This window comes from Cebidichthys violaceus, unplaced genomic scaffold (assembly GCF_023349555.1).
Source record: "Cebidichthys violaceus isolate CVI_PGR_0920_01 unplaced genomic scaffold, fCebVio1.0.p SCAF_11, whole genome shotgun sequence".
Taxonomy (NCBI): Eukaryota; Metazoa; Chordata; class Actinopteri; order Perciformes; family Stichaeidae; genus Cebidichthys; species Cebidichthys violaceus.
Genome location: NW_027176274.1, coordinates 3412869 through 3438919, shown reverse-complemented (window position 1 = coordinate 3438919; position 26051 = coordinate 3412869). Strand labels below are relative to the sequence as shown.

The following is a 26051-nucleotide window of genomic DNA, read 5'->3' as shown; positions in this document are numbered from 1 at the left end:
TATGTACAGTATATATATATGTGTGTATATATCTTGATCTGTAGCATCTTGGCCAGATCGGTCATCATTTTTATTGAAAATGCCAAAAACATCGCTGCTTTAAGCCTGTTAAACGGGAATATTTGCTATTTTTCTCAATTATCCATGACGCTAAACTAAATATCTAGAATGTGATTCAGTGAGATTAAGCGGAGATGAAAGTAGTCGTTAGTTGTCACTTCTGGCTCTGGGGAAGGTCTCTGGAGGAGGTCTCTGGAGATGGTCTCTGGAGGAGGTCTCTGGAGAAGGTCTCTGGAGAAGAGAAGGTCTCTGGAGATGGTCTCTGGAGAAGGTCTCTGGAGAAGAGATGGTCTCTGGAGGAGGTCTCTGAAGTCTGAGAAAGTAACCCTGGTGATGTCATAGTGACGTCATGGGTTTGGATACTACTCACTTTTAGCAGAAAGCTTTCATTACAAACAGCAGGTTTGAAAGACTTAATGAGCAAGATGGTCTAACAAGAGGCTACTGCATTATGGGAAATGTAGGATCCAGTGTTTTGCAGGCTTGACCTAGAGTTCAGACAAAAAGTCAAATCTCAGTTTCTGCTGCTTCAGTTCTTCTTTTGATCTGTCTTTTGTTGGTCAACTTAATACCAGTGCAGAAAATATATTAACCAGGTAATTACATTTGTAATGTAACAGGCAGCTTTCAAAAAAGTACAAAGAAAAATGAACTAAATACTTAAATTATGATAAAGAAAATCCGATACATCTTAATTCAAATTGTGACGTTAGAATCAAACCTGAATGGTCAGATGAATTAGTTGTATTACAAGTGTCATTGTTTTTAATATTAGTTGTATTAACAACAAGTATGAATCTCAGGTGGAGCATGAGAAGAAGAAGAAGTCCGAGGGGAAAATGGTGAGGGCTGAGCGGCAGATCGTGTTGGACATGCTCTTCTCTGCCTTTGAGAAGCACCAGTATTACAACATTAAGGACCTGGTGGACATCACCAAACAACCTGTTGTAAGCAGCGCGCACACACACACACACACACACACACACACACACACACACACACACACACACACACACACACACACACACACACACACACACACACACACACACACGCACACGCATGTAACAGCAGCTGAAAAAGAAACACAATACACCTGCCCACTATCCACCTTGCTTTGTTAAATTTGAACAAATCGCCCACGGCATGACGTTCATGCCTGTTCACACTATCTTTTGTGGCTGAAATTTGGGCCAACGTGCGCACACACACATGCACACACACAAAAATGGGATGAATCGATACAGCGCAGTGGATTCGTTCCAGCTCACGGAGAACAGCAATGTGTAGGTGCTGATGAGACCTCGAGGTCCTCCTCTCCCTCTGATTGCATCTGATTGCATAACCATCGGGTGAGTAGGAGTCAAACGCCGCAATACACTCCACACCATCGTTTTTTTTTCTTCCCTAAAGCACTTGGCTAACACTCAAATTAACTGAACTAAAGTAACCGAAATGCCCATTATGAAAATCAGGTGCAGTGTGGGCTCATTCCTACAGGCTCAACGGAGACCCCCAGTGGTCGTTGGAGAGAACCGCGTCTCACACAGATCCACTGGATTCCCTTCCACAGATCCTCCTCAGTGTTTAGGTTTAGGCTTGTGTTGGATTCATGCCTGTTCATGAAACTAAGCGGTCACTACAGAAGTGACGAGTCTAAGCAGATTAAAATGAACAGAAAAGTAAAAGCAGAGTCCCAGCGAAATCACCATTTAGTATAAAAGTAGTGTGAGACTGTTCAGGGATCTTATTCTAGAAAATGTAGAAGTCGTAGTACATCATTAAACTCATAGGAGGGTATGTCATGTGTTAAATACATACTATAATAAACCAACATGCAATACGCGTGTTAAAATACACTCGGAGGTTCGTCACATTGTGTTGGTTTCACTCTGTTTCCGCAGACCTACCTGAAGGAAATCATGAGGGAAATCGGGACGTACAACAGCAAAGGGGCTCACAAGAGCACCTGGGAGCTGAAGCCGGAGTACCGGCACTACCAGTCTGCCGAGGAGGAGGAGGAGAAGGAGGAGATGCAAACAGCCTGATTCCAGCCGGTTCCTCCCGGCACGTCGGCCTCATCACACGGGAAAGAACAGAAAGGGATGCAAGCTTCCAGGTTTTCCAGTGACTCCCTGAATGTAGACGTCAAAAAGGAAATAGTTTGACGGGTATGCAGCCAGTATGCGTTAGCTAGCACAGCACTTAAAACATAAATCACTTAAAACATAAATAAACACATTGTTCACAGTGTTGGGTTTCAATCAAGGCTTTTTGTAAGCTGAGAAATGAAGAACCAACGGCTTGTCTGGAAGGAGAAGGTGGAAACAGAAACGTGAGAAACATCGAGACACGAATCACACGAGGCTCTCCTGCTGCTCCGACGATGAACTTGAGCAAGATGGCTCCTCATCGCTGTTTGACTTCAGTTTTCCCGTTGTTCCATATCAGAAGTATTTTGATTACTGGAAACTCATTTCACCTTGCTAGTAGTAACTGTAGACAAGCCGTAAACTATATTTACAACAAATTAGTAACTTTTAATTTAGTCACAGGGGATTAAACGGATGAATTATGAACTCATTTCTCCTTTTTGTCAAAAACTTCAATGTGGACTAAACTAAATCACTTTTCATGGCTTTGACAAGATTTGTCACATGACTGAAATCACCAAAGTTTAAAGCAGCACGGTCCATACTGTAAAGTAAAGGCCTTCTGTTCTTGTGATGGGTTAGGGTTCTTTCCTCTTGATTAAGTCAACCCAAAAGCAGCCAGTTTGAACAGGTGATCTCAAAAGTAAAGGCTTACTCAACGTCCCTCACAAACACATGAAACAGGTCTGATGTGTATTTTTAATATGAAAAAATGAACCTTTATGTCGTTAAATCAGAGCTAATAATGCAGGAAACAGACCACACATATAAAAAAATACAGCAAAAGAGAAGGTGGTGGTCCTAGACTTTATTTTCAAATTAAACCAGAAGAATTTTCATTAAAGATGGAGTCGTATTTGATGCAACCATAAACAGGAGGTCTGAGGAGGTCACCCTGTAGAGAGCTTTGCTAAAACACATCTTTCAAATCAGAAGTCCACTCACTATCCCGCCTTTTCTTTTCAATCCCAAAAACTGTGCCAGTCCTGGGATGAAAATCAAAACACTCCAGAAGCCAAAAAGAATATTTAAAAACAGTATTCAGTGACCAGTCGTGTTTGAATCACCCAGTCTGGGGCATGGCGAGTATAAGAAATTGTAAAAGTTTGTTTTTTTTCCCCAGGCATGATGCAAAATAGTGCTCCTTCAGTCTGTTCTTGGGACCATTTGAGAAGCAGATGTAGTTCCAGGTGTTTACTGCAAGAAAGAAGAACACACCTTAATTAACTTCAAGCATCTTTTAACAACTTCCTTAGAACACCAAAATGAACCAATTCAAGTTCTGGTACAGTTCAGTGAGAAGTACAATACTGGCAGAGTTCATACACAGACATCAAGGAGATATGTAGGCCACGTATTTATGCTACAACACGCTTTACTACAGCTGTGTGATGAAACGCACTTAAATGATCAAAAAGTCATACATGCGTCTTCTCTTCCGACCAATAGCCAACCCTCGTTACCACCATTGTTAGTGCCGTGCGTGGAGGAACCAGACGGCACGTTTTCTGGCTGGTAGTTCAATAAATAAATATGAAATAACCACACGGATAAGACGATGTTTGTAGTCTCCTGTGTGAATTTAATACTTAAGAGCGAAATGAACACAACGGTTTAAGGGGAAAAATGTCCGGCCATACACTGCTTATGTTTGCACACAAATAGAGAGTAATCTGATTGGACAATAGATTAATTTAACAGTTTGATCAGATTTTCTGAAAAATGTTAGTTAGCATGTACGTTATTATGGCATTAATGCCGACAATTATTTTATCGCACTATTTATTATCATGCGGACATTTTTAACACAAGAACCTGCAGCGAGCGGTGATCAGCTGTTTGTGTGGCGTCTCTTCCTGCAATTCTTTATTTGCATAACTTCACATGCTTCACCTACATTCCCCCGGGTCCTAAGTCCCTCCATGTACAGCTTCTTATCACCCTCTATGGACCAATGTACATTTATAACAAATACCACACTTATTACACGCTAATCAGTTATATATGTATAAAGCAAAAAATAAATGATTCATTTAAATCATTTTTTTTAGAGTTTTTAAAGTGTTTTTGTTTGGAATATGTATAATAAGCATATCATTTAGTTATCCTACTGAGAATTTAACAAAAAACATGACAGAGGTTTGCAGTTTTCAAGGTGCATATTTCAAATTGCACCTATTACACACATGAAAATAAAGTTGTGAACACCGGCTGATTATCTATGATCAGAATCATAATAACTGTATTTTAACTGCTACTGTGTAAAGGGAATACTGCTGTTATAAAGAACCTGATTTGTTTAAAGTGTTTGCAAACCAAATGTTATTATACTATTGTTCATATAGCAGTACTTTTAAAATAAAAGTGCGCAATACACTACTTTTGAATTCATTATTGAATTTTGCGCATAACAATGCGATTACAAAAGTTAATCGTTGCCCAGCACTAGTTATTATCAATGTAGACTGTTATTGAGCATCACGATATAATGCCATTGAAAGACTATTAGCATATTAAATTATCGTCCAGCTCCATTTCAACATCTTGTTCAACACTAAAAAGATGCAATCCTTTCTAACTTTAAAAATCAAAACAGTACAGAGTAGGGTTGTCACAATATTAGATTTTAAACACACAATTATTGTAGCCAAAATAATTCAGGATAAAACATAATCTTTACTTTAATGTTTGTTTAAACTCTCGCAGCAGAAGATGTACCTCAGTAGGAACATCCCAGATGACAATGGCTCTGTATTATTACTATAATATAAATTATATAAGATATAGTAAGCGTTGATAATGAGCCAGTGTGCGCGCTACCAGGACCTGGAAACGGTTAAATAGAATTAATTTAATTATTTACATTCGTGCTACTATGACATGTCCAAATGTTTGCTGTGGCAAAATAAACATACGGATCTCTACTATTTGGAGACTGAGCAGAGTACTTACACATTTCTCAGCAAGGAGACCGTCCTTGAAGAACAACATGAACGGTGTGATTCCGTCCTCACGATAGTCCAGCAGTCCCACCATGCCCTCTGGGTTCATGGACTCTCCCGTGAAAAACTGCAAAGAGACGAGGACGACGGAGTCAGAAGATAAAATCGGCAAAACTGTGCGAGCTCAGCTTTCAGAAGAGATGCCGGGTTTGTGAGACAGAGAAGGGTTTGTGAACAGCCATTGTTTGCATAATACCTGGTAGTTCTTGAGGTTACCCAGGATCTTCTTAACTTCTGGTTGTGCATCAGCCATGAAGGGCTGCACTCTCTCTGGACTGGTCTCCTCCAGGTGGGCCTTGACGCTGGACATGCAAACAAAATGACCAATTACATACAAACACATACTTCAGTACCAACAGTATTTGGTCAAAAATAGTGATTATTGTATTGGTAACCTTCAGCACCGATACTTACACTTTAAAGTACTCCTTGATGTAGACTACATAATCCTTCTTGCCGAAACCCGTCTCCTGCAGTTTGTGGTTGAGGACGATGTCGACTCCAGACACCATAGACTCATCGGTGCCCTCGCATTGTTCTTCAGCCGATGCGTTGCCTCCAATTAAAGCTTCATCGATGCCGCCCTCTTTCCTGGTGATCATCTAGACACATGAAGCGCGGACATTAGGGAGAGAACATCAAAGTGTGCCGGATCACAGAGGTAGAGGGACGGATGGAGGAGCGGCTTGACTGCCAGTAGGTGATGGCTGCCGGCTGGAAAGACTAGAATGTAGCCACTTTGATTATTTAAACCCAAAGTGAAGCTCAGCCCAACACCGTTAAGCCAAATGAGCCAAAAAAGCTTGTTGGCAGTTTAACTTAATTCAGATTACATCACACCTGTAACCCAAACGTGAACAAACACGTAGAGCTTTTCATCGTTCCCAAATCTGTTGTATTTAAACAGAGAGTCACGCTGAACACAGTCACTTCTTTGACCATACCTGGTTATAGTCAGTACTCGGACGCAGAATTTGGTGCCAATTGGTGTTATTTGTTTACTCTATTTGTAAATCTGTCCTATATGAATGCAATGCAAAAGCATCATCAATACTGGTTAAATGCCATTTCATCGTGGCCTTACATTAAAGCCAACCATGTGGAAATAAAACACATTCAGTGTGACCACACATACACAGTGCGTGTAAACTCACCTTTCCTTCAACTTCGTAGAAGATGCCATTTTCAGATTCTTTGATTTTGTAGATGTCCGAGAACATCTCGTCATCTGCGGGAGGAAAACCAGTGTCACACTTTTTTTTTTTGGATACAAAGCAAAAATTCTCTGGTCTGAATGCGTCATCATCCACGAGCTACGTAAACGCCGGTCATCAAGCTAGCTAACCTCAAGCTAGCTAACATTCCTCTGTAATGACTAACCAACGCTTACGGTTTTTTTTACTTTGGGTTTAAATAAATGAGGGTCATACTTCCGCCGGTCAAATATCTCCACATAAATAAAAATTAAAAAAAAAAAAGCAGCTAGAAGCTACGTGCTGCCGAAAGGCCTCGTACACCACGTCACTGTATCATGACTAACAGTACAGGAATATCATGTTTCACGAGCTTCCCGTTGTGATTAACCGTTAAAATGAATCGTTATGATTATCTACTCGATAGTCACACTTCCATAATTATGGCCAATTTACTGGTAACGCTCATAGATCCGAGGCGATAAAAACAAAAGCTAACCGACCTCAGCATCACCGCTTAACTCTCTGGTTAGCATCTAGCATCTGGCTAACTAACACGAGTTAACTAACGGTAACTCTCTCCTAATAACGTTGACACATCCCCAAAAAAAACAAACTGCTGCCAACATAACGATATCTAACAAGATGCCGGATTAAACACACGACTACTTACCGCTGACGATGCACTTGTAGATGATCATTTTTGTGGTTTAAAGGTGTTAAATCTTTCAGAGAAAGAGCGCAGGCCGGCCGCTCACACAGCACACTGGAGAGGAAAAAGACCGACGAGAGCGCGAGGCACGGCATTTACATCCTGCTGACGTCATCGGGGGTTGGTTTTCTCGCGCCTATGCGCTTTGCTGCCAAATTTCACATGGTGGCCTAAAGTGGTACTACAACCACATACTTAATCGATGAAAACAATCATCTCGTCTACCTCTTTTTACAAGACACGAGTCCAAAATCACTGCCAGACACCTACAATAGTGTCACATTTTTCAATTATTTGAATGCCGTGTTGGATTTTGATTTGGCGAACTTACATCTGTGAAATATATTTCCACACTTAATTCTGGTGGTGAACTAAATAATCTCATTCTGTCTTAAGTGCGCAAGATAAAAATATATTGAGGCTTTAAAGACTGCACTCAACCTATACAATCTACCAGTGTAGAATGTAAACTCTTCTTAATATATTTCAAATTAAATTAACTTGTATTAAATTAACGCGATAAAGGACTGGTTGAGCTGCCACAGAACATGCCAAAACAAATACAGCCTGTGTTGAGATTACAAGTAGACATCTAGATGGTAAAATCAATATCAACAGTGACCGTTGTATGTTTATATATGTATTGGTTTCTATAGACAAGAACAAACAGGAAACAATCCAAAGAAAATATCTCAAGCAGCCATTCATTACTTATAAAGCAACTTTATTTCTCCTTTATGAGCAAATTATTTCAAACTTTGTGATTATAATGGATTGCCTTTGTAAAATCCAAACCAGATGTAATGTGGTCATCTAGCAACACAGTGAGATGACTCGAGTCATTTATCTGCACATTGTGAAAGTCACTTACACAAAGAAAGAAACCACTGGAGGAGCCCTACAGTAAAAAGTACAGTTACAAACCAACAGGTGCATTCAAATAACAACCTCACCTTTCAATTACAGTTAAGACTTCCTCAAAAAGGGAAAAAATACCAAAGTGGAGCTTATGAAGAGGACCAGCACATATAAATTGAGCACATGCAAGACAAAAAAAAAAAAAAAAAAAAAGATTAAAAAAGTAGCCCATGTACAATTATACACAAAAAAATGAGAATTTATTGACAGATAATGATAAAGATGCAAGAGAGCAAAAGTATTCCATGTTTGCTCCAAATGCCTCCTCCCACATACTACACCATGTTTGCCAATTGTGATCATGTTATAGGATAGCAAAATATATATTTTTTCCAGGCTACTGGAGTCAAGTTTCTAGATGAAGGGTCTTGATCCGTAGTCCTGTAATCAGTGTTTAATTCTCAGATGCTGACAATGACAATGGATTCAGGCCTAGCAGGAAACGCATCATTATCCAAAGACTTTTTTGACTGTAGCTGTACATCTGGATCCTAACATTTAAAAACGCTACAGCTGTCCACAGTCTGTGACGACGAGCTTCTTTGCGGGCTTGCCTCCCTTTGTGCCCAGCTCTCCCATCTGCTGCACAACATCCATGCCTTCCCGAACCCAGCCGAAAGCCACGTGTTTGAAGTCCAGGTGTTCGGCTTTCTTCAGGGTGATGAAGAATTGGGAGTTGTTGGTGTCGCGCCCGCGGTTGGCCATTGACAGAATGCCGGGGCCTGTGTGCCGGACGTCAAAGTTCTCGTCCTCAAACTTGCTGCCGTAGACGGACTTTCCTCCTGTGCCGTCGCTGTTGGTGATGTCACCGCCCTAAAAGAACCAATGGGGAACTTAGTTAGCACCATACTGAGCAAATTATCTTGACACCAACTACATTTTCACACCACATATGATAATCATGTTAGATGCCAGTACAAGTTTCACATCTTAATTATGCGTGAAACTGCGGCCATGTGATCGGCGTACCTGACACATGAAGGCCGGTATGATTCTGTGGAAGATGGAGTTCCGGAGCCCGAAGCCCTTCTCCCCGGTGCAGAGAGCCCTGAAGTTCTCTGCCGTCTTTGGGACGATGTGAGAGAACAGCTCTACGGTGATGGTGCCCAGCAGTTGGCCGTCGGCGGTCACTTGGAGGAACACCTGGGGGTTCGTGTCTCTGGAGTGCTCCTGAACTCTGGACATCTGTGGCGAGGAGATGCACGACCCATCGCCTTCGGTTTGGCCCGTGCGGCTCTGACACTCACAGAAGGTCTTCTTGAAGGATTCGGTTATTTCGGGGGTTTTGAACTTGGCCGCCAGCTGCTCCACTGTGCCGTCGCCATCTTGAAAAAAAAAAACGGAGGGAAAGACAAGAGACCATCGGCAAGAGGACGGCTACAGAGCATCAAGACACATATTCAGTGGTGATCTAGCTGGTGTGACAGACAGGGACGCTCCTTACACCAGTATCTTCCTCTCTGTGGAAGCCTTTGAGGCGCTCTAATGGATAGCCTGCTAGTTCTTTCTAAGCTAAAGTAAAATGCGTACCCGAGTAGTCGGTGGCGGTCCAGATCAGCGCGTTGGCCGAGGCGTTCATGGGCTTGAGCTCCATCGCCTGAGTGATCGTGTGGTTGGCACAAACCCTCAGCACCTGCTCTCTTCTCATCAGGACTCGGTAGAAGCGTTTGGTCGGGTGGAAGAGGATCTTGAGGTCCCCGACGCCGCGCTCCTTCCACTGGCCGAGGTCCCGGTCCCACCGGTACAGCTTGGCGCGCTCCTTGAACAGGATTTCCTCGTCCTCTTCTCCAGACTTGGTCTCCACCTGAGAGAGACACAAATCACACAAGGACGAGGTGCGGCCCTGTACGTCATTCACTGAACTTCAATTTAATGTCTAAAAGAAAACACCAAAAGTTCGGCATTTTTTAAAAAAGGTACCTCTGGCAGTGACACGATGGGCTCAAAGTGAATGTCCTCATTAGAAGCGTCCTCTTCATCGCTGCCCTCCTCGCCGCCGTTTTTTGGCGTAGAGGACGAAGCTTTCCCAAATACTGAGGCTCCAGCATTCGCCCACGAGAAGTTAGAGTCTTCATAAAAGAGAAGGAATAAATATGTGGTGGAATATAATTTTGTTGAGATGTGTGTAGACAGTCAGTTGTCAAACATCTTAAGACAATGTCAATGTTGAAACAAACCTTGAGTTCCAAATGCAAATGCGTCTGTGGTTTGGGCCAAATCAGCAAAAGAGGAGCCTCCGAACGAGTGGAAACCAAAGTTGGAGTCTGTGGTGGGAGCGAAAAAAACGTCATGAAATACAGAAATGAATGCAGTTTCTTTGATTCCTTTTCTGTCTGCAGGATTCCAGCAGACAGTGTGTTGGACGCAACAACATGAACATCTAATAATAGACGCATATAAAATCATACTCTTACTACTCGGTATATAACAATCAGCAAAACATATTTCTCTGTAGTGATGAACAGTACGTGCTCTATACCTTCACTGGCTGTAATTGAAGGCCCAGTGCTGGACTCTGGTTCTGGGCTCTTCTTAGTCGACAGGTCAATGGGAGAGCTGCTGCCAGGAGCTTCACTCTGAGTCTCGGTTGTTTGGTCTGAGGTCTGCTGCTCCGGTGCAGACGTGCTGTCTGCAGCTCCTGTGCCGTCTGCAGCTCCGGTGCCGTCTGCAGCTCCTGTGCCGTCTGCAGCTCCTGTGCCGTCTGCAGCTCCGGTGCTGTCTGCAGCTTCTGTGATGCTGGATGATGGGCCAGATCTTGGTTCTTCTGGAGCTGCAGCGGGGCTGCTGGATAACGGGCCAGATGTTGGTTCTTCTGGAGTTGGAGCGGGGCTGCTGGATGACGGGCCAGATGTTGGTTCTTCTGGAGCTGCAGCGGGGCTGCTGAAGGCTTCTTCAGCTTCGTTTAACTGGGCCCCCTGAAACAATGTAACTACGATGAGACAGATGCTCTCTTGATGCTACATTAACAAATAAAACTAACTGGTTGAGGCGAGACACATGAGGCAAAACATAGTATTTAACATATTATTTATGCACTAATTCATTTTGAGAATTAAGGCTATTTTGCAACATATTTCAGACTAGTGGCAAAAAAAACATTCAAGATACACATTTACTTGTTTATTTAACTGCACTCTATTTCTAAGGCTCGTGTCCGTTACCAGGTCTTGCTGCGCCTTGCGGACTTCTGTCTCAAAGTCTTCGGGCTTGTCGTGGTCCGGGTCGCTGTCTGTGGTGCTCAGGCCGCAGAAGAAGGTTGGGGGAAGCAGGAGGCTCTTGGCCTTCTCCTTCTCCTCCGGCGTCGGCTTCTTTTCCCACACCACCTGGCAGTCTGGCTCTGTATGCAGCAACCACAAGTTTAGGGCTCAAGAATAAGTGGTTAGCATTACCTCTGGATGCCATGAAGTGAATGGCGAGGGCGAGTAATTGGATAAAATGTGACAGGATATGACATTCATACCATCACCACATGCTGCAGCCTTTCTCTCAGGAGGATCAGGGTAGAGCTTTCCATTCAAGGCGCTTACTGCTGACTCAAAGTCCTCATCTGAAAATAAAAAAAACCTCACGAGTCACAAGTGTAATGAAAGAGTCTTTGTATTTACCGTGTTCATGTCAACACATACTTTCATACTCTTTGTGTCTTAGCTTTAAGTCTCACCGTCAGTGGGATCGTCGCTGGTGTAGCCGGGTTCATTCTGGTAGCAGAAGAAGGTGAGAGGCAGCAGGAGTGTCCTGGCTAAAGCGGCCTGTTCCTCAGTGGGCTCTCTGACGTAGACCACCTCCACCTCCGAGTCCTCATCCGACCCTGCACTGCCCCCCGCTGCCTGAGGCGGCCCTGTGACAGATACAATAGAAGAAGAGCAACAGTGAGGAGGAACTAGAAGAAGAGACTAAACTGCTCTCTTTAGAATCGGAGGTGTTAGTTCCACGCTCAAAAAAATAAATAAATCATGCACAGCAAAACATGAATAGCATGCATTTGATTTACAAATCAAAGACAAGTTTCTGCATACGTCCGTCTGTTTATTTTCTTACTATATTTGGGAGACTTACTGCAGGACACATGGTATTGTAGCATTAAATACCTGAGCTTCTACTTTAATTAGCCTTTGCTGAGCAGGAGCCACACTAAATGGGGAATTGCATTTCATGCTGTTGCTCCACTGTCCTGCACTAAAAATGGCACGTGTGACGTTTGCACAGTTCATTCCTCTCAGCTCACCTTACTAAAGACATCCACTGGTGTCTCCTGTTGCTATGCAAAAGTGTGATTCCGTCTATTGGATTCATGAAATGAGAGACTGGACATTATGCATATGCGGGAGAGATGGTGTATGGACTAAATCACACTATTTTAGAGCACAAACTAACAAGATTTTATAAAGAACAAACCTTGTGGATTAACTCATTTTTATATCTAGCAGATATCTTGTGACTATATGTGCTACTCGAGCATAGTGACAATTACTAAAAAATGTTGTACAATTAAAACTGCACCGCCACACACTGGACATGCAACACGTTAGCATGAATGTTGTTTTCCACTCCGTGCATCCAGGTTATTTCTGTCTAGTGATAAGGGCCAGCCAGGTGACAGCTGAGAAGTGTTAACACACACTGCAGTGATTAGAGTACCTGGGGGTTCAAATTGGGTTGTTGATGTTCTGGTCCAAAAAGCCATTGGGTTATCTTTGAAAAGCCTAAAATCCAGCCCTAAAGGATGATGGGTTGTTGGGCGAAGAGAAACTAATAGTGAGGCTGGTATCATAACCATAAAACCAAAAGCCAAAAGTGTCAAGATGAAAGTAGATAATTTCCTGCATAGTTTTACCAATACGTACAGCATATCTGGATATAATGAAACAACATATTGAAACAATGTATATAAAAAGTGGCTACATGGGGAGGAAATGGGAAATCAGGAATACAATTTCTGTCCTAGAAAATTTTGGAGACGGGTCTTGGCTGGGTCAAGATGGAGCAATGAGATGCAGATGAAACAAGACAATGGAGGAAAACTCAAATAAACAAAAACAATTGTTATGCTCTCTCAAAAAACAAATCAGAAAATCAGACAAATAAAGATTGTCTTTACCTTTCTCTGGGATTTTGAATGCAGGTGAAGCCTTGCCAGGACGTCCAGAATCTTTGGCCGTGAACCCGGATGCCGAGTCCTCGGTCTCAGAGTGAAACTTAGGAGAGCCGAAAAACTTCTGAAGGCTTTGAGTGCCGAAGACAAACTTCGGCGGGGACACCACTGTCTTTGAGGGGTTGAATGGACTTGGAGACACGGCTGCGCTCGGCTTACACTCGGGGGGAAGCTCCGTGCGCTCCTTTGTCGTCTCCTCCAGAACAGCGACGGCTGCCTTCCCACACACAGGTGTAGCCGCCTGTGGAGATGCTGCAGCTCCACCGTCTTGAGGCGTGGCAACCCCGGACGTCACCGGAGTCATGAGTTCCCCCGTTTCTTGGGCTACCTTGGCCTCTTCAAATACCTGTTTGAATGTGTTCGCGGTGTCCTGCAGCTTGAACCTCACAGCCAGCTGCTCAATGTTACCCTCTGCTACTTCGGCAAAGTCCAGGGCACTCCAGACCCAGGCCTTCTCCGCTCCCTTCATCGGCTCCAGCTTCATGGCTGCTGTGATCCTGTGGTTGGCACAGATCTTAAGGACCTGGTCTCTCCTCATTATCAACCTCACTCGCTTGGTGTCAAAGTTCTGCAAGAACTTGAGGTCTCCGATGCCCCTCTCCTTCCACTGGCCAAGTTCCTTGTCGTAGCGATACAGCTTGGCCCTGTGACTGAAGACCACCTGCTCATTCTCCTCCCCTGTAGAAATCTCCACTAGATCCGGTAAGGGGACCACAGGCTCAAAGTGCTGGCCGTCCCTCTCCTCGTCCTGGGTCACATCCTGCTCGTCATCAGTGCCTACTGAGGCTCTGCTCTGGTTCAGCTTCGCAGGAGACTTGGAGGGGCTGACGCCGGGTTGGAAGCTGAAGTTAAATCCACCGGTGGATTCTCCGAAGCGGAAAAGGTTCTTTCTGACGGGGCTGCTGGACAGAGGAGAGGCATAGACCGACGAGTCAGCAGTATCGTCTAAGGCCTCTTCTCTTAGGTCGTAGTTGTCCCACTCTAAGGTGGGTCCGGTGGTTTCACCGAGAGGCTTGATCGCAAGGTTCGAAACATTGCTGGATGTTGTGACGTCTCCCTGTCTGTCGTCTTCTTTGATCTTTGTTTTCTCGTCGGTCAAGAAGGACTTCAGGTCTTTTAAACCAGACTTCATTTCCTCTGCTTTCTGTATGAGGCGGGCGGTTCTGCCCGAGTCAACGAGCTTGTGAGGGGTTTGTAGGGGAATGTCCAAGAGAAGTCTCTGACACTCCTCAAACTTCTCCTTAAACTCCTCAGCAAGCTCCGGGGTCTTAAACTTGGCGGCTAACTGTTCAAGTTTGGCATCGCCGTCAGAGAAGTCATTGGCCATCCAAATCCACGCTTTGTCTGAGCCGGCCAGGGGCTTAAGATTCATGGTGGTGGTGATCCAGTGGTTGGCGCACACCTTCAGAACTTGCTCTCGTCTCATCAGCACTCTCAGCCTGCCATTAGAGGTGTTTTTCAGGAATTTAAGGACTCCTACCCCCCGCTCTTTCCACTGACTCGTGTCCAAGTCAAATCGAAACAGTTTGAGACGCTGAGAATAGAGAACCAGTTCATCCTCCTCCCCCGTCACCAGGTCCACCCTGTCAGGCATCTGGACCACCGGTTCAAACTGGATGTCGTCGTTTTCCTCGGTTTTGTACATGTCGTCTTCTTCCAGCTCATTGGCGGCCTCCGCCCTGGTGGGGGTGGTGAACAGCTGCGCACCGGCCTCGGAGAAACCTTTGAAATTGGGGTCGTCCTGTCCAAACTTAAAGTCTCCTTCAGAGGAATCTGCCAAGTCAGCAAAACTGAACGTTGAGGTTTTCCCAGAAATTAATGGGTTTTCCTCTTGCCCCGTTTGGTCCACTAAGGGAGTACACACACTTTCTTGCTCCTTGTGCTTGTCAGCTATGCTTTTCAGAAAACTGGAGGCCGGCCCCGATGGAGGCATTTGATCATCGGCGGAGGGAGTTTCTTGTGCAGAGTCCTGAATGCCAAACTTGAAGCCACCAGCTGCGACGGGCATTGAGAAGGAGAACCCTGAAGAACTTGTGGCGCTGGATCCAGACGGAGGAGCTTCAAACTTAAAAGAAGCAGCTGAGCTTTTCTCTTTGTTTTGACCAAACTGAAAAGCGCTGCCAGTTTCAAAAGGCATTGTAAATCCAGTCCCAACAGGCTGGCTTGATGAACTTTTGTTGCCAAATGTAAAGCTGAACGTGGAGGCCGAGGGAGCCGCGCTGGCTGTGCTTTTAGCGTTGGGATTTGCCGTTTGACAGGCCACACACTTATCGGCAGAGGCGTCGTTTCTCACCAGACAAGCGTCACAGTCCCATTCCCCGTCCTTCATGGCAAACATGGCTGCTAAAGAGGGAGTGGCATGTGGGGAACGACAGGAAACGCATTCTGCGGCCGATGCATCGTTTCTGACCAGGCAGCTATTGCAGTCCCACTGCCCTTCCGTTTTTGCCAAATCAGGCCCGAATCCCGACCCTGCTGGCAGATTTGATGCTACTGGAACCCCCTCTGTCGGTTTAGCAGCAGGGTTCGGGGTGTTACAGGAGACATAATCGTCAGCGGAGGCGTCATTTCTTACTTCGTACACATTGCAGTCCCACTGATCTGGCTTCTTGCTAAACTGGGCAGCAAATCCAGAGTCGACAGCAGATATAGATGGTGCATCTGCGGTTGGTACCGTTTGTGCCGTCGCAGTTGTTTTAGGTGAGGCTTTAAGAGCTTTACAAGAAGCGGGGTTCGGGGTGTTACAGGAGACACAATTGTCAGCAGAGACTTCATTTCTTACTTCGCACACGTTGCAGTCCCACTGATCTGGCTTCTTGCCAAACTGAGAGCCAAAACCAGAACCAAATGCACTGGTTACCGCGTCAGCAGGTTTTGAGGTGCTGGCGCTGGTGCCAAATGTGAACGAGGAGGGTATAGATGCTCCAAAAGCACCAAATCCAGTAAAAGTAGAGCCAGAACTACTGGGTTTTGATGAATCTGTGCCAAATTTGAAAGTGAAGGGACTGGCTTTGGTTTCACCGACAGCCTGAATGTCTGGCTTGGATGAAGAATTGGGATTGGCACTTTGACAAGCGGCACATTGCATATCCGTGGGTTTGTTTCGTACACAGCACACGGTGCAGTCCCATTCCCCATCTTTAAGGGCAAACTGGGCTGCCAGTGATTGAGAACCTTTCATAGTTTCCTCTTTCTTCTCCTGTTGTTCGTGCTTATTTGCTGACTTGAGAACAACTTTCTGGGCTTCCTCAAACTTAGCCTTGAAAAGGGAAGCCTCATCTGCTGTCTTGAAGCGGATGGCCAGCTGTTCAGGCTTAGGCTCCTCATCTGCATAATCAATGGCATTCCAGACCCAGGATTTGTCAGAGCCAGCATTTGGTTTCAGTAGCATATCGGCATTGATGTAGTGGTTTGCACAGATCTTAAGCACCTGCTCCCTCCTCATTAAGAGGCGGACCTTCCCTTTGGCGCTGTGTTTCAGGATTTTAACATTGCCGATGCCCCGCTCCTTCCACTCCTTTGTGTCTGTGTCAAATCGAAACAGCTTTGCCCGGTTGCAAAACATTTCCTCCTCCTCCTCCTCACCCGTTTTCACGTCTACTTTATCAGGAAGGGGTACAATGGGTTCAAAGTGAGGACCGTCTTCATCCTCGTCGACATGAGTGCTCTCATTGTCGCTCTCTGCGGCTCGTTCTTCTTCAACCCCAAACGCTGGCTTGGTAACATCCCCAAACGTAAACGGCTGATCCACATTTCCAAAGAGACTTCCAGAGCGTGCGCTCTGTGCAGAATCAGTAAAGGAGAAGCCAGGAGCACTTTTATTTCCAAAGGTGAAGATGCCCGCTTGGCTGGGGGGTTGGTCCTCTGGGACAGCATCTATTTTAGAGGGGAAGTCTGACGTAAGAAGACCCAGCAGACTTTCACTGTGCTTGGCCTGGGAAGGCGGGAAAGTGAAATCCCCGTCGTTGGATTTAAAGTTGGAGTTGAATTTAAAAGCAGCTGAAGGAGTTGACTGGGCGACTGCCCCTGCTCCGAAACTGGGCACTTTAGGGACTTCAGCGGGTGCCTGCTGGCTGAAGGAGAGCTTCCCAAAGTCCATAGGCTTCCCATCAAGGCTCTTAGGTGGCTGAACGGGGACTACCGATGGCTTGGTGAAGTAGCCGGGTTCAGGCAGGGGAGGGTTAGTGGTTTGTTGGGATACACTCTGCCCATAATAATCATCGGCGTATGGTGAAAGAAGGTTTGTGGCCGGCGATTCAAACCGCAGAGGAGCTCCAAACACCGGTTCTTGAGGAGGGTAGATGCCGGCTGGGGCCGTCTGCAGTGGAGGCGTATGAGTGGGCTGCTGGTAGGCATACATATGCTGCTGAGGTGGCATACGGTTCATATTATACATTGGGCCCTGTGTGAAGAAAGAGAACAAATGAATCAAACGGCATTCAACATAGTCTGAACAAGTTTGTTACTGTGAACAAGTGTTGAATAGTGACAGTTACCTTAGTGGGGGTGACATTTGCTGCTGTGCGCAGGAGATACTGAGAGTTATAAGCTGGAGACTGGTTGTAGTACACCGAGGGGGCCGTGGTGGCAACTAGAAAAAGAAAAAAAAGATGAAAATATATATTTAAAAAAAGTATTTCTAACAAATACTGCACTATAGATGTATTAATGCGTTGGTTCTGTGGGGTGCGCTGACCTGTTAGAGGGGCCCCGTGGTAGGACTGGACCGGGGTAAAGGGCTCCTGGAGGCCCTCGGCCCCGTAGCTCTCACCGTACATCTTGTGATGAGGGGAGCCTGCGTTCCCTGGAGAGTTGTGTCTCAGATCATGAACCTCGTTCTGAAAAGCATGGGAGGCTTAATGAGACGCGACTTCATTTTACGTCGTCACAAAATATTTAATTCACACGAAAAAGCGGAAAATGTAGAACACACACATCATGCACCAAGTTATTCTTATGTTAGTTATTGTAGACTGTCAAACATAGCGAGCAGAATATTCATTTTCATCAACTGCAGTTAGAGCCAGGACATTATTAGAGACCTTTATTTGTAATTTACCGCGTTTTCTAAAGACACTTCATCACACGTCAGTAAATATGATTGGCGCCAATTTCATTTAATGCTGTAAATTCAAACGCTGCCTCCATATTCATCTTGTGTTATGATAAATTCAGTGTTGCATTCCCTTTTATCGCCATCAGTACAAAAACACAGTCGTATCATTACTCACACTGCAACACTGGTGTCGCTCTCTAAGTCACGTCTTTAAGAGAAATCCGTGTGAAATTGAGTAGAAAAAAAAAAGAAAAAAAGAGATGTTTAATCTCTTATCCTGACCTTGAGGGCTTCAACTTGCTGACAAAGCATCTGGAGGAGACTTTTCTGGTCCTCCACCCAATGAGGTGGTGTTTTGGGAGAAATCTGAACGACGGGAGAAAGAAATGAAAAGTTACTCATTTGTGTTGTGGATTGATATTTTTGTTTACGTACAGATGATATGAAGAACTTTCTAACGGTCTTCTGAATTAACAGTGACGTGAACCTACCAGGTGTCTTTTAGAAGGAGATATAATGCTTTTGTTAGGAGAGGGAGTGGAGAACTTTATGTGCGATACTGCGGTAGAGGTTTCTATGCGATGAGCGGGGCTGGAGTGGGCCGGTCCTCTTCGACCCTCCTCCTTCTCCTCTTCCTCCAAAGCATCCACACTCTCGCCCAGCTGCTGGCTCACGTCATTCAGGAGGTCCACGACTTCCTCCATGGAGACGGGCAGCTGGGACACAGGTGTGACAAATGGTTGCACAGCTGCAGAGTTGTTCACATTAACCAGTAAAAGCAAACGGGACTTACCTTCTCAATGTCGTCTGCATTGGCGTTGTAGATCTTGGACAGGTAGGACCTGAACTTTCTCAGAAACGTGATGCACCGGTCTTGGGTCTCCTCAACGCCGTTGCTGGCCTCCTCCGATAGGCGCTGGTAGATCTGCCAAGGGAACACAGCACATCGTAGAAAACGCATATCAAAGGCATGTACAGGTGTCTGATACGCTCCCAAACTGCATGCTTATTATGCTGACATCTCCACAATGATTGTTGTATATTCTGATGAAGAGAACGGTCAATAATTACTGGCAATGCACTATTTCTGCTTTAAAAAGGGAACTCGCTGGGAGTAGGAAGTAAACTGGTTCTTGAATCTAAACAAAAACCCTCTTTAGTGCACATCTATAAAAAAACAATGGCTGAACATAGACAGCCAACATTTAATTCAGATGGTGAAAGAGAAGCTTATCCCGGTTATGTCGTGTAGAAGCGTATTTCATACCTGTGCCAAATGCCAGATGGATGACATGTTATTGATGGTTTCCAAAGTAGCGATGGCCTCCTCCGTCTTGCCTTCAATGTCGAGGAGAACCGAATACGCGATACTGGCTTCGTCTTCGTGACCCTTCACAGAAGAAATCTGAAAAGAAACAGACACACACACAATCTGTAAGCCAACCTGAGACAACATGAACGACCATTCTAAACACCCATTGGTATCAAAAGGTGCATATATTTGCTGTAGTGGCCTCAGTGGGAGTCAAACCCCAAACCTTAAGATCTAACATACTCTTCCTAAAATCCGTCTACAGACCACTTATGTCTAAACACAGTAATATAAATATTTCATATCCAGAAAACCATGAAAGGATCAAATTAAAATAACTTGCAAGGTAAGTTCAAAGTTGATTTGTATTTGCAGGCCATAACAAAAGCCTCAATGACTTTAAGTTGTGACTATTTAAGAGTGGACACTACCAACCATTACCACTTATATCCAAAATGTCATATAATAAACAGTATTAACCTGAATATCTTTGGAGGGAAAGTGTATGAAGAGCGGCTCAAGTGGTTCTGGTATACTGCGTCTGTTCTTGATCCTTTCCAACAGTGGAAGTACAACTTTCCAGTAGTGGACACAGCGGCCGACGTACTCTTTCTGGTCGTAGTACGAGTTCATTCCATCACCCTGGGTTGATTGAGGATAAAAAAAAGAAAGAAGAAACGCCTGACACATTAGCTTGATGCAGGGCATAAAACATTAGACAGGTAAGACAAACACGTCATGCACTTTGGACACAAGTAGTGTCTACCATGAAACCAACGTACACACAGTCAGAGAACCAGCACATGTGGCTGTCCGTACATCTTAATCTTGTTCACATTCAACAGCTGAAAGGAAAGTGACAGAAAGGAGCAGGTGGAGGGGCATGTGTGTGTGTGTGTGTGTGTGTGTGTGTGTACCGTCTGGCTGAGACACTGGGCCCAGTGGATGGCCATGGCTGGCTGGAGCCCGTGTTTCTCTCCGGCCCTCAGAGAGCTCAGTCCGTGCTGCACAATCATCCGCAGTTTGGCCGACATACCAGGACTACGAGGAGAGACGAAGACAGTGAACACTAGGACACACGATTTGTAAACTACAATGAGCACGTGCTCCGTTTTGGCCCGATTGTGTCACTTATCGGGAATAGCAGGGATCATCGCCAGAATCTAATCACCGATTCTAAAACAGAAACACTGTTTTGGGTGGACAAAACTGACTCACGGAATCATTTTAACAGCGTATATTTGGCTTTACTCACGCCGTTCGTTTGTGAATGAGGCTGTAGATGGCGTCCCACCACTCCCTCTGTCTGTCGGTGGTCAGGAGGCGCAGGAGGGGGAGGGGGAGGCAGCGAGGCTCGTAGAGCTGCTGCTGCTGCTGCGGGTTCACGCCGCTGCTGATCTTCGCCGTCTCCTGGAGCTGACAGTGGCTACAGAACACCACTCCATGTACAAACACCTGGACGGAGTAAACCAGACCAGAGACGTAGAGGGTTACATTTTGGTAGAAATGGTAAATTGCAGAAGCAAAACAAAAAAGAATTAGCAGCAAAAGGGTAATTTATCAATAAGAACTGCTCAGTGTAATGTTAAGTCGGCCTATCAAGCCACGCTCACGTGGTTCCACATACCTCCAGGTCGAGCAGGCAGATGGACTCCGGTGCGTTGGTGTCCAGCTTGGAGGTTTCCAGAGTTAGCCTTGGAAACAGCTGCTGTAGCCAGTCCCGCAGGGCTGGTCTCTGGGCCAGCAGGGTCCACTGTAGTCCCAACCAGCTCAGATGCTGCAAGTCGCCCGCATGCAGCAGGATGGAGCCTATAGAGGAGGCATCAGAGTTATTACAGAGTAGAGCTGGTTACTGGCAAGAAGCTGGTGATGCAATATTATTGCGATATGAATGAAGTTCATACAGAGGGACTAAAATAAAAAAATAACTACAAAACTGACCGCAATGTTGACCTGAATTGAAAATACAACACATTTTTAGGCTACTTTAGTGCTCAGGCAGATTATTGGCTTCGTACCAGCGTCCCATTTGACGAGTTGAGAGAGCTCTGGAGCCGTGGTGTTAATGGAATGAATGTCATCGTTGGCAATGAAGGAAGCTCCAGCGGAGGCCTGCGGTCCAAACAGGAGTTCAAACAGAGACTCCTGACCACTACGGTTCCCAAACGCCTCCACCACCTACGCAGAGAAAACATTAAAAGAAAAATGTCTGATATGACGCAGAAATGAGTGGTGTTAAGAGTTAGACTGTGAAGAGAAAGCAATAGTGCATCTGCCATGGTGTCAAATATCAGTTCCACAAGTCGTATTTTATGCAGCTTAAATGAATCCAATCAATGTATGACATCGCCCTTCAGCAATGTAAAGGCCAGAACCTTTAACTAAACTGAGCTAGAATACTTGGACAGACCTCTCTGATCAAGGTGGACGAGTCAGTGCTCAGATTCAGCAACATGTGACCGGCCTGACTCTGTCGGTCGTTGGCCAGCAGCTCCAGAAGCTGTGGGGCCGACTGGTCTCTTTTGGTCACTTTAGCCTTTGGTCTCGGGACCTGGTGGACGGACAAACAAAACAAACTGTAGTCAAAGGTTTCCGTCCTTGGCTCCAAAATAAAAGTCTGTTAAAAAGGAAACCAAAGACATTTAAAGAACAGAGACGGCATAACTGGTCCCGCAAGGCAGCGGTCGAGTGTTTTAAAGTGTCAGTACCTGGTATGCCAGCAGGTAGCACAGTGCAGCCAGGTCAATGACGGCCCTCCAGGTCAGTTGGTGGTCCTGAGCCAGCTTCAACAGCAGCGTGGCAGCATGCAGGTAGAGGTGACCTCTCATTTCCACAAACATCTCACAGAGATCGTCTGAGTGGCGGCCAGCAATGCTGCTCAGCGTCTGCATAGCTTGGTCAAAACTACACACACACACACACACACACACACACACACGCGCAGACAAACAGCTTTAATATGCAGCAGTTTCAGTGTTTCTCCTTTATTTATTATGCAGCACCGTAGCCTCTCCACACAAACATAGAGAGCAGAGGAGAGACAGGTGTGGTAAAGGGGTTGGTTCCAAACAGATTCTGTGTTTTAGACCAGAAAACATTCGGTTAAAACTGATCAGCGATGACGTTTTGCCCTCATTGTTAGATTTGATTTTATGCGCATGTGTGCAAACAGCGTAGGACCTCGACACGACCTACCCTGTGAGCGCGTCGAGGCTCGGCTGCATGCTGCTCTCAGACAGAGTGATTCTCAGCAGGCTGCAGTGGGCCAACAGCAGCTCTCTCTGGAGACGCCGACACATCTTCTCGTTACCAGAGACGCTGGGCTGAGCTAGATAATCCTGCAACAAAGGCCGTTCATTGCAAGTTAAAACAGGTTAGATTTAAAGATATGAAATGCATAGAACACCATAGAAACTTTCAAATATTGTACACTGCTGACCTGCAGTGTGCGCACCACCACCGTGTACCAGTCCAGGCTGTGGCTCAGCATGCCCCTTTTCTCAGCAGCCAGGCAGTGTTTAACGGCTTCGTCCAGCCGCCCGTCCTGACAGAACAGCTGCACCAGCTTCACGTTCACATGAGCGTCAGCTGGCCTCGCCGCCAGCTCGGCCTGGAGGAGGTCGAACAACCGGTTCCAACCCGGCTGACCCTGGCGACTCAACAGGCGCTCCTGCACAGAGCGGTAGTCAAAGACGAGTTCAAAGAACGGCACGAGGTGACTTGGGCAGTTTACTGACGGAGGTCTTGCTGGATTAAAAAAAAAGGAACCTCACCTTCAGGTTGAAGACGGCAGGGTTTCCTGGCAGCAGCTTGGCAGCTTTCTCCACCCAGAACTCTGCTCTGCTGTCACATTCCTGCTTACTGACCAGTAACTCAGCCACCTTCAGCACCAGATCCCTTTGGGCTGGGTTCAGGTCCACTGACCGCTGCACGCACAAACACACACACGCACTAGTGTCAGTTTTTACAAAAGCCTGCAGACATCGGATCTATCCAAAGGGCAACACTCTTCTTAATAACATAGAATAACCAATAGGTTGGCAACTTTTGCAGGTGTGTATAGGACTATAAGAAAGGTTTCCCTGTGGGTGCATTTAGGGTCTTTACAGGGATGGATTCGGGTGTTTTGAAGTGGGGCTGTATGAGGTACTCATCCAAAGTCAGTGGATTATATACAGTAGAGGACTGTCGGAACGAGAGCAAAGCATTGTACCGATGTGGACGGGGGCTACACCTAAAAGAAAGGCTCACTTTAAAAAAAAAAAACAACATTAAATAACTGTTTAAGCGTATGCTATATTTAGAATATGTTCACAGTTTCATCTTGCTGTCAAACAGGTCTTTCTAACAGTGAAGTGAAACTTATCTATGCTCTCTTCAAAGCCACCATACTCCATCTGTAACGGTATAGATACGCTTCACTGTCAGTTCAGCTCTCATTTGGAAAATACACTAACTATAGCGTACAGTAAGCACACTGATACTGATTTTTCTTTCTTTTAGGTGGCTAAATATTTTTAACTGCCACAAGCTGCATTTCAAATGAAATTTGTTTTTGCAACTTTCACATGTCACATAATTGACACCATAGACGGAAGGAAAAATATATAAAGCTTTGTGGTATTGATTTGGAAAATGGTAGGAACAGAGAGCATGGTTGGGCGACCAATAATTAAGATTGGTACAAACAGACGTCTTGTATTTTTTTTCCCCCTTCGATTATGCTGTCACTGAATTTCTTTGGCTCTGTGCACTTTCTAGGCGATGTAATTGAGAAACTTAACCCCCATAGACTAGGATGCATTTTTGCTGACACACAGCTGTAATAGGTTGTCTGTACACAGAGAAAAAAAAAGAAAAAAGAAACTGAAATATCAGGAATAAGTTTGTTAGGAAAGTCAGATGCCAGAAGCCACAAATGGGCTGTGATGCAGTTTACAGATTTGCATCCACGCTGCAGGGTTGGCTGCGTTCAAATGTAGTCATTTAATGCAGGAAAGAAGAGTTTGTGGAAGAAATGCTTCTTCACAGTGACATGTTCTCCCTACCTTGTAACATCCTACTGCCTTGTTGATGTCTCCCTCTCTCTCGAAGAGCTGTCCCAGGAATTTGTGTGCTTTCGGATCTCTCTCCTGGACTTTGAGATACTCGGATACATGTCTGAGAAGAGCATGAAAGATGCAAGATTTCTCTCAATGTAATGGAGACCTCTTGAGAAGCAATGATGCATTCAGTCAACAACAGAAAAAGCTTGTGTCCTCACCTTTTGGCCAGTTCATATTCCTTTGCTTCAAAGTACAATTTGGCGAATAAAAACCCTTTGACTGGCTTCTGTGGAAAGAAAACATTCACGAGGATTATAAAAGACCCAACAATGTTTTGAGTAATACTTTTCGTATTTATCTTGGTTGTTACGTTAGCTAGCAGGCACACGGGTGACATCATTATTTGTCTTATAGGTACATTTTTTCTGGATACAAATTATCTTTATACTTAGATACAGGTCTATATTGTGTCACTAGAACATTTGGCTATCTTCACCACAACTAAAGACCACAATAGAAACGACCAATTCCGAAGTCCAATTTCTGGACCTTACTTTGTAATTCGTGTAGTTTGGTGTCATTCACACCCTGATTCCAACAACGTCAAATAACCTAAAATATGAGGTTCTTGTATTTGGAAAATGTTTCATGCTTAACGTTAAGTTAGCCAGTCAAGTAACTTCTGTTTACAAGTAACTTAGTGAGCAGTTAAGCTAACGTCACGCTGTCTGAGTAACGTTAAGGTTGTTTTTTTTTTTGGCGTACAGCTAACGTTAGTACGGTGTTATCTTACATGAGGGGAGATTGAAGCCATGTTCTTCACAGGCGGTAACGTACTTAAACTAGTAACGTTACTAGCTGTCCGAGTAACTCAATCAGAAGTAGCTGTGGAAGTGGTGGCTAACTAGCGCGGCTAATTGTGGCTAGCGCTGCTGTAACAAGCCCCATGCCGCGCAATTTCTGGTGGGTAGAAATGGGAGGACCGGTCGGAAAGGAGGACCACACGCCGGCGGTTAACCGGCGGTTAGCTGCCTGCTAACCAGGAACAGTTAACGGACGTTACACGGAACACAACATTCGAGTTAACGGACTAAACGGCATCTTAATTAAAACAACTGGTGCTTGTTTTATCCCGGTTGTTTCCTTACACCGGTTGGCTGACACATGCTGGTCTGACATGATGGCAGCGGCATGCTAACGTTAGCCGCACCGGGGCTCAACTTACCTCTTTGAGTGAAGGAGACGAACTCTGTACGGAGGAGACGTAACGGTCCACTTCAACTTTACTCCGCCGCATGACTCCCCCCCAAAAAATCCTTCTGAAAACGGTTGACTATGGTTCATAAAGAGTACCGCGAATTCACAACAAAATAAACATTAGTATCGGTTCCACTGTCACTCCGTAGCGTTAACTCCTCTCACATTGCGCAGTCTCATTACAGTCAAAT

At 45.1% G+C, this 26051-nt stretch overlaps 3 protein-coding genes across 4 annotated transcripts in view; 1 reads left to right on the top strand and 2 right to left on the bottom strand.

Annotated features, from left to right (window-relative positions):
- LOC137892506 (general transcription factor IIF subunit 2-like) overlaps window positions 1–2272 on the top strand; it is a 30678-nt gene extending 28406 nt beyond the window's left edge. Inside the window, exons 7-8 of the mRNA XM_068737712.1 lie at window positions 864–1007; window positions 1965–2272. Coding sequence (XP_068593813.1) covers window positions 864–1007; window positions 1965–2108 — 288 coding nt within the window. The 3' untranslated portion in view covers window positions 2109–2272. The remainder of the gene's footprint in view (window positions 1–863; window positions 1008–1964) is intronic.
- Window positions 2273–3006: 734 nt separating this feature from the next.
- tpt1 (tumor protein, translationally-controlled 1) lies at window positions 3007–7190 on the bottom strand. Its single transcript, XM_068737684.1, has 6 exons — window positions 7082–7190; window positions 6370–6443; window positions 5630–5817; window positions 5412–5517; window positions 5166–5282; window positions 3007–3410 (listed from the first exon to the last, which is right to left on the bottom strand). The coding sequence occupies exons 1-6, from the start codon at window positions 7107–7109 to the stop codon at window positions 3408–3410; spliced, it is 516 nt and encodes a 171-aa protein (XP_068593785.1). The 5' UTR covers window positions 7110–7190; the 3' UTR covers window positions 3007–3407.
- Window positions 7191–7827: 637 nt separating this feature from the next.
- Window positions 7828–26015, bottom strand: ranbp2 (RAN binding protein 2). 2 transcript variants are annotated; one of them, XM_068737671.1, is made up of 30 exons: window positions 25829–26015; window positions 24822–24889; window positions 24607–24718; window positions 23332–23484; window positions 22998–23228; window positions 22754–22896; window positions 22267–22462; window positions 21969–22109; window positions 21577–21736; window positions 21186–21367; window positions 20814–21013; window positions 20476–20599; window positions 20039–20200; window positions 19514–19651; window positions 19040–19171; window positions 18738–18962; window positions 18529–18612; window positions 17887–18028; window positions 17687–17781; window positions 13137–17592; window positions 12677–12754; window positions 11700–11876; window positions 11499–11585; window positions 11200–11375; window positions 10518–10953; window positions 10216–10302; window positions 9959–10107; window positions 9569–9842; window positions 9008–9363; window positions 7828–8851 (listed from the first exon to the last, which is right to left on the bottom strand). In XM_068737671.1, the coding sequence occupies exons 1-30, from the start codon at window positions 25898–25900 to the stop codon at window positions 8546–8548; spliced, it is 9342 nt and encodes a 3113-aa protein (XP_068593772.1). In that variant the 5' UTR covers window positions 25901–26015; the 3' UTR covers window positions 7828–8545. The 2 variants fall into 2 exon arrangements, with proteins under 2 accessions (XP_068593772.1, XP_068593764.1); XM_068737663.1 differs by lacking the exon at window positions 12677–12754.
- Between the last annotated feature and the right edge of the window lie 36 nt (window positions 26016–26051).

Excerpts from the sequence above, each read along its gene's own strand:
- tpt1 (XM_068737684.1), bottom strand. The coding sequence starts at position 7,109 with ATGATCATCTACAAGTGCATCGTCAGCG. Across the intron at positions 6,444-7,081 it reads CTACAAGTGCATCGTCAGCG|ATGACGAGATGTTCTCGGAC; the intron begins GTAAGTAGTCGT and ends TTCCTCCCGCAG. Across the intron at positions 5,518-5,629 it reads ATCAAGGAGTACTTTAAAGT|CGTCAAGGCCCACCTGGAGG; the intron begins GTAAGTATCGGT and ends TTGCATGTCCAG.
- ranbp2 (XM_068737671.1), bottom strand. The coding sequence starts at position 25,900 with ATGCGGCGGAGTAAAGTTGAAGTGGACCGTTACGTCTCCTCCGTACAG. Across the intron at positions 21,737-21,968 it reads CGTCCACCTTGATCAGAGAG|GTGGTGGAGGCGTTTGGGAA; the intron begins GTCTGTCCAAGT and ends TTCTCTGCGTAG. Across the intron at positions 17,593-17,686 it reads CAAATGTCACCCCCACTAAG|GGCCCAATGTATAATATGAA; the intron begins GTAACTGTCACT and ends TTCTTCACACAG.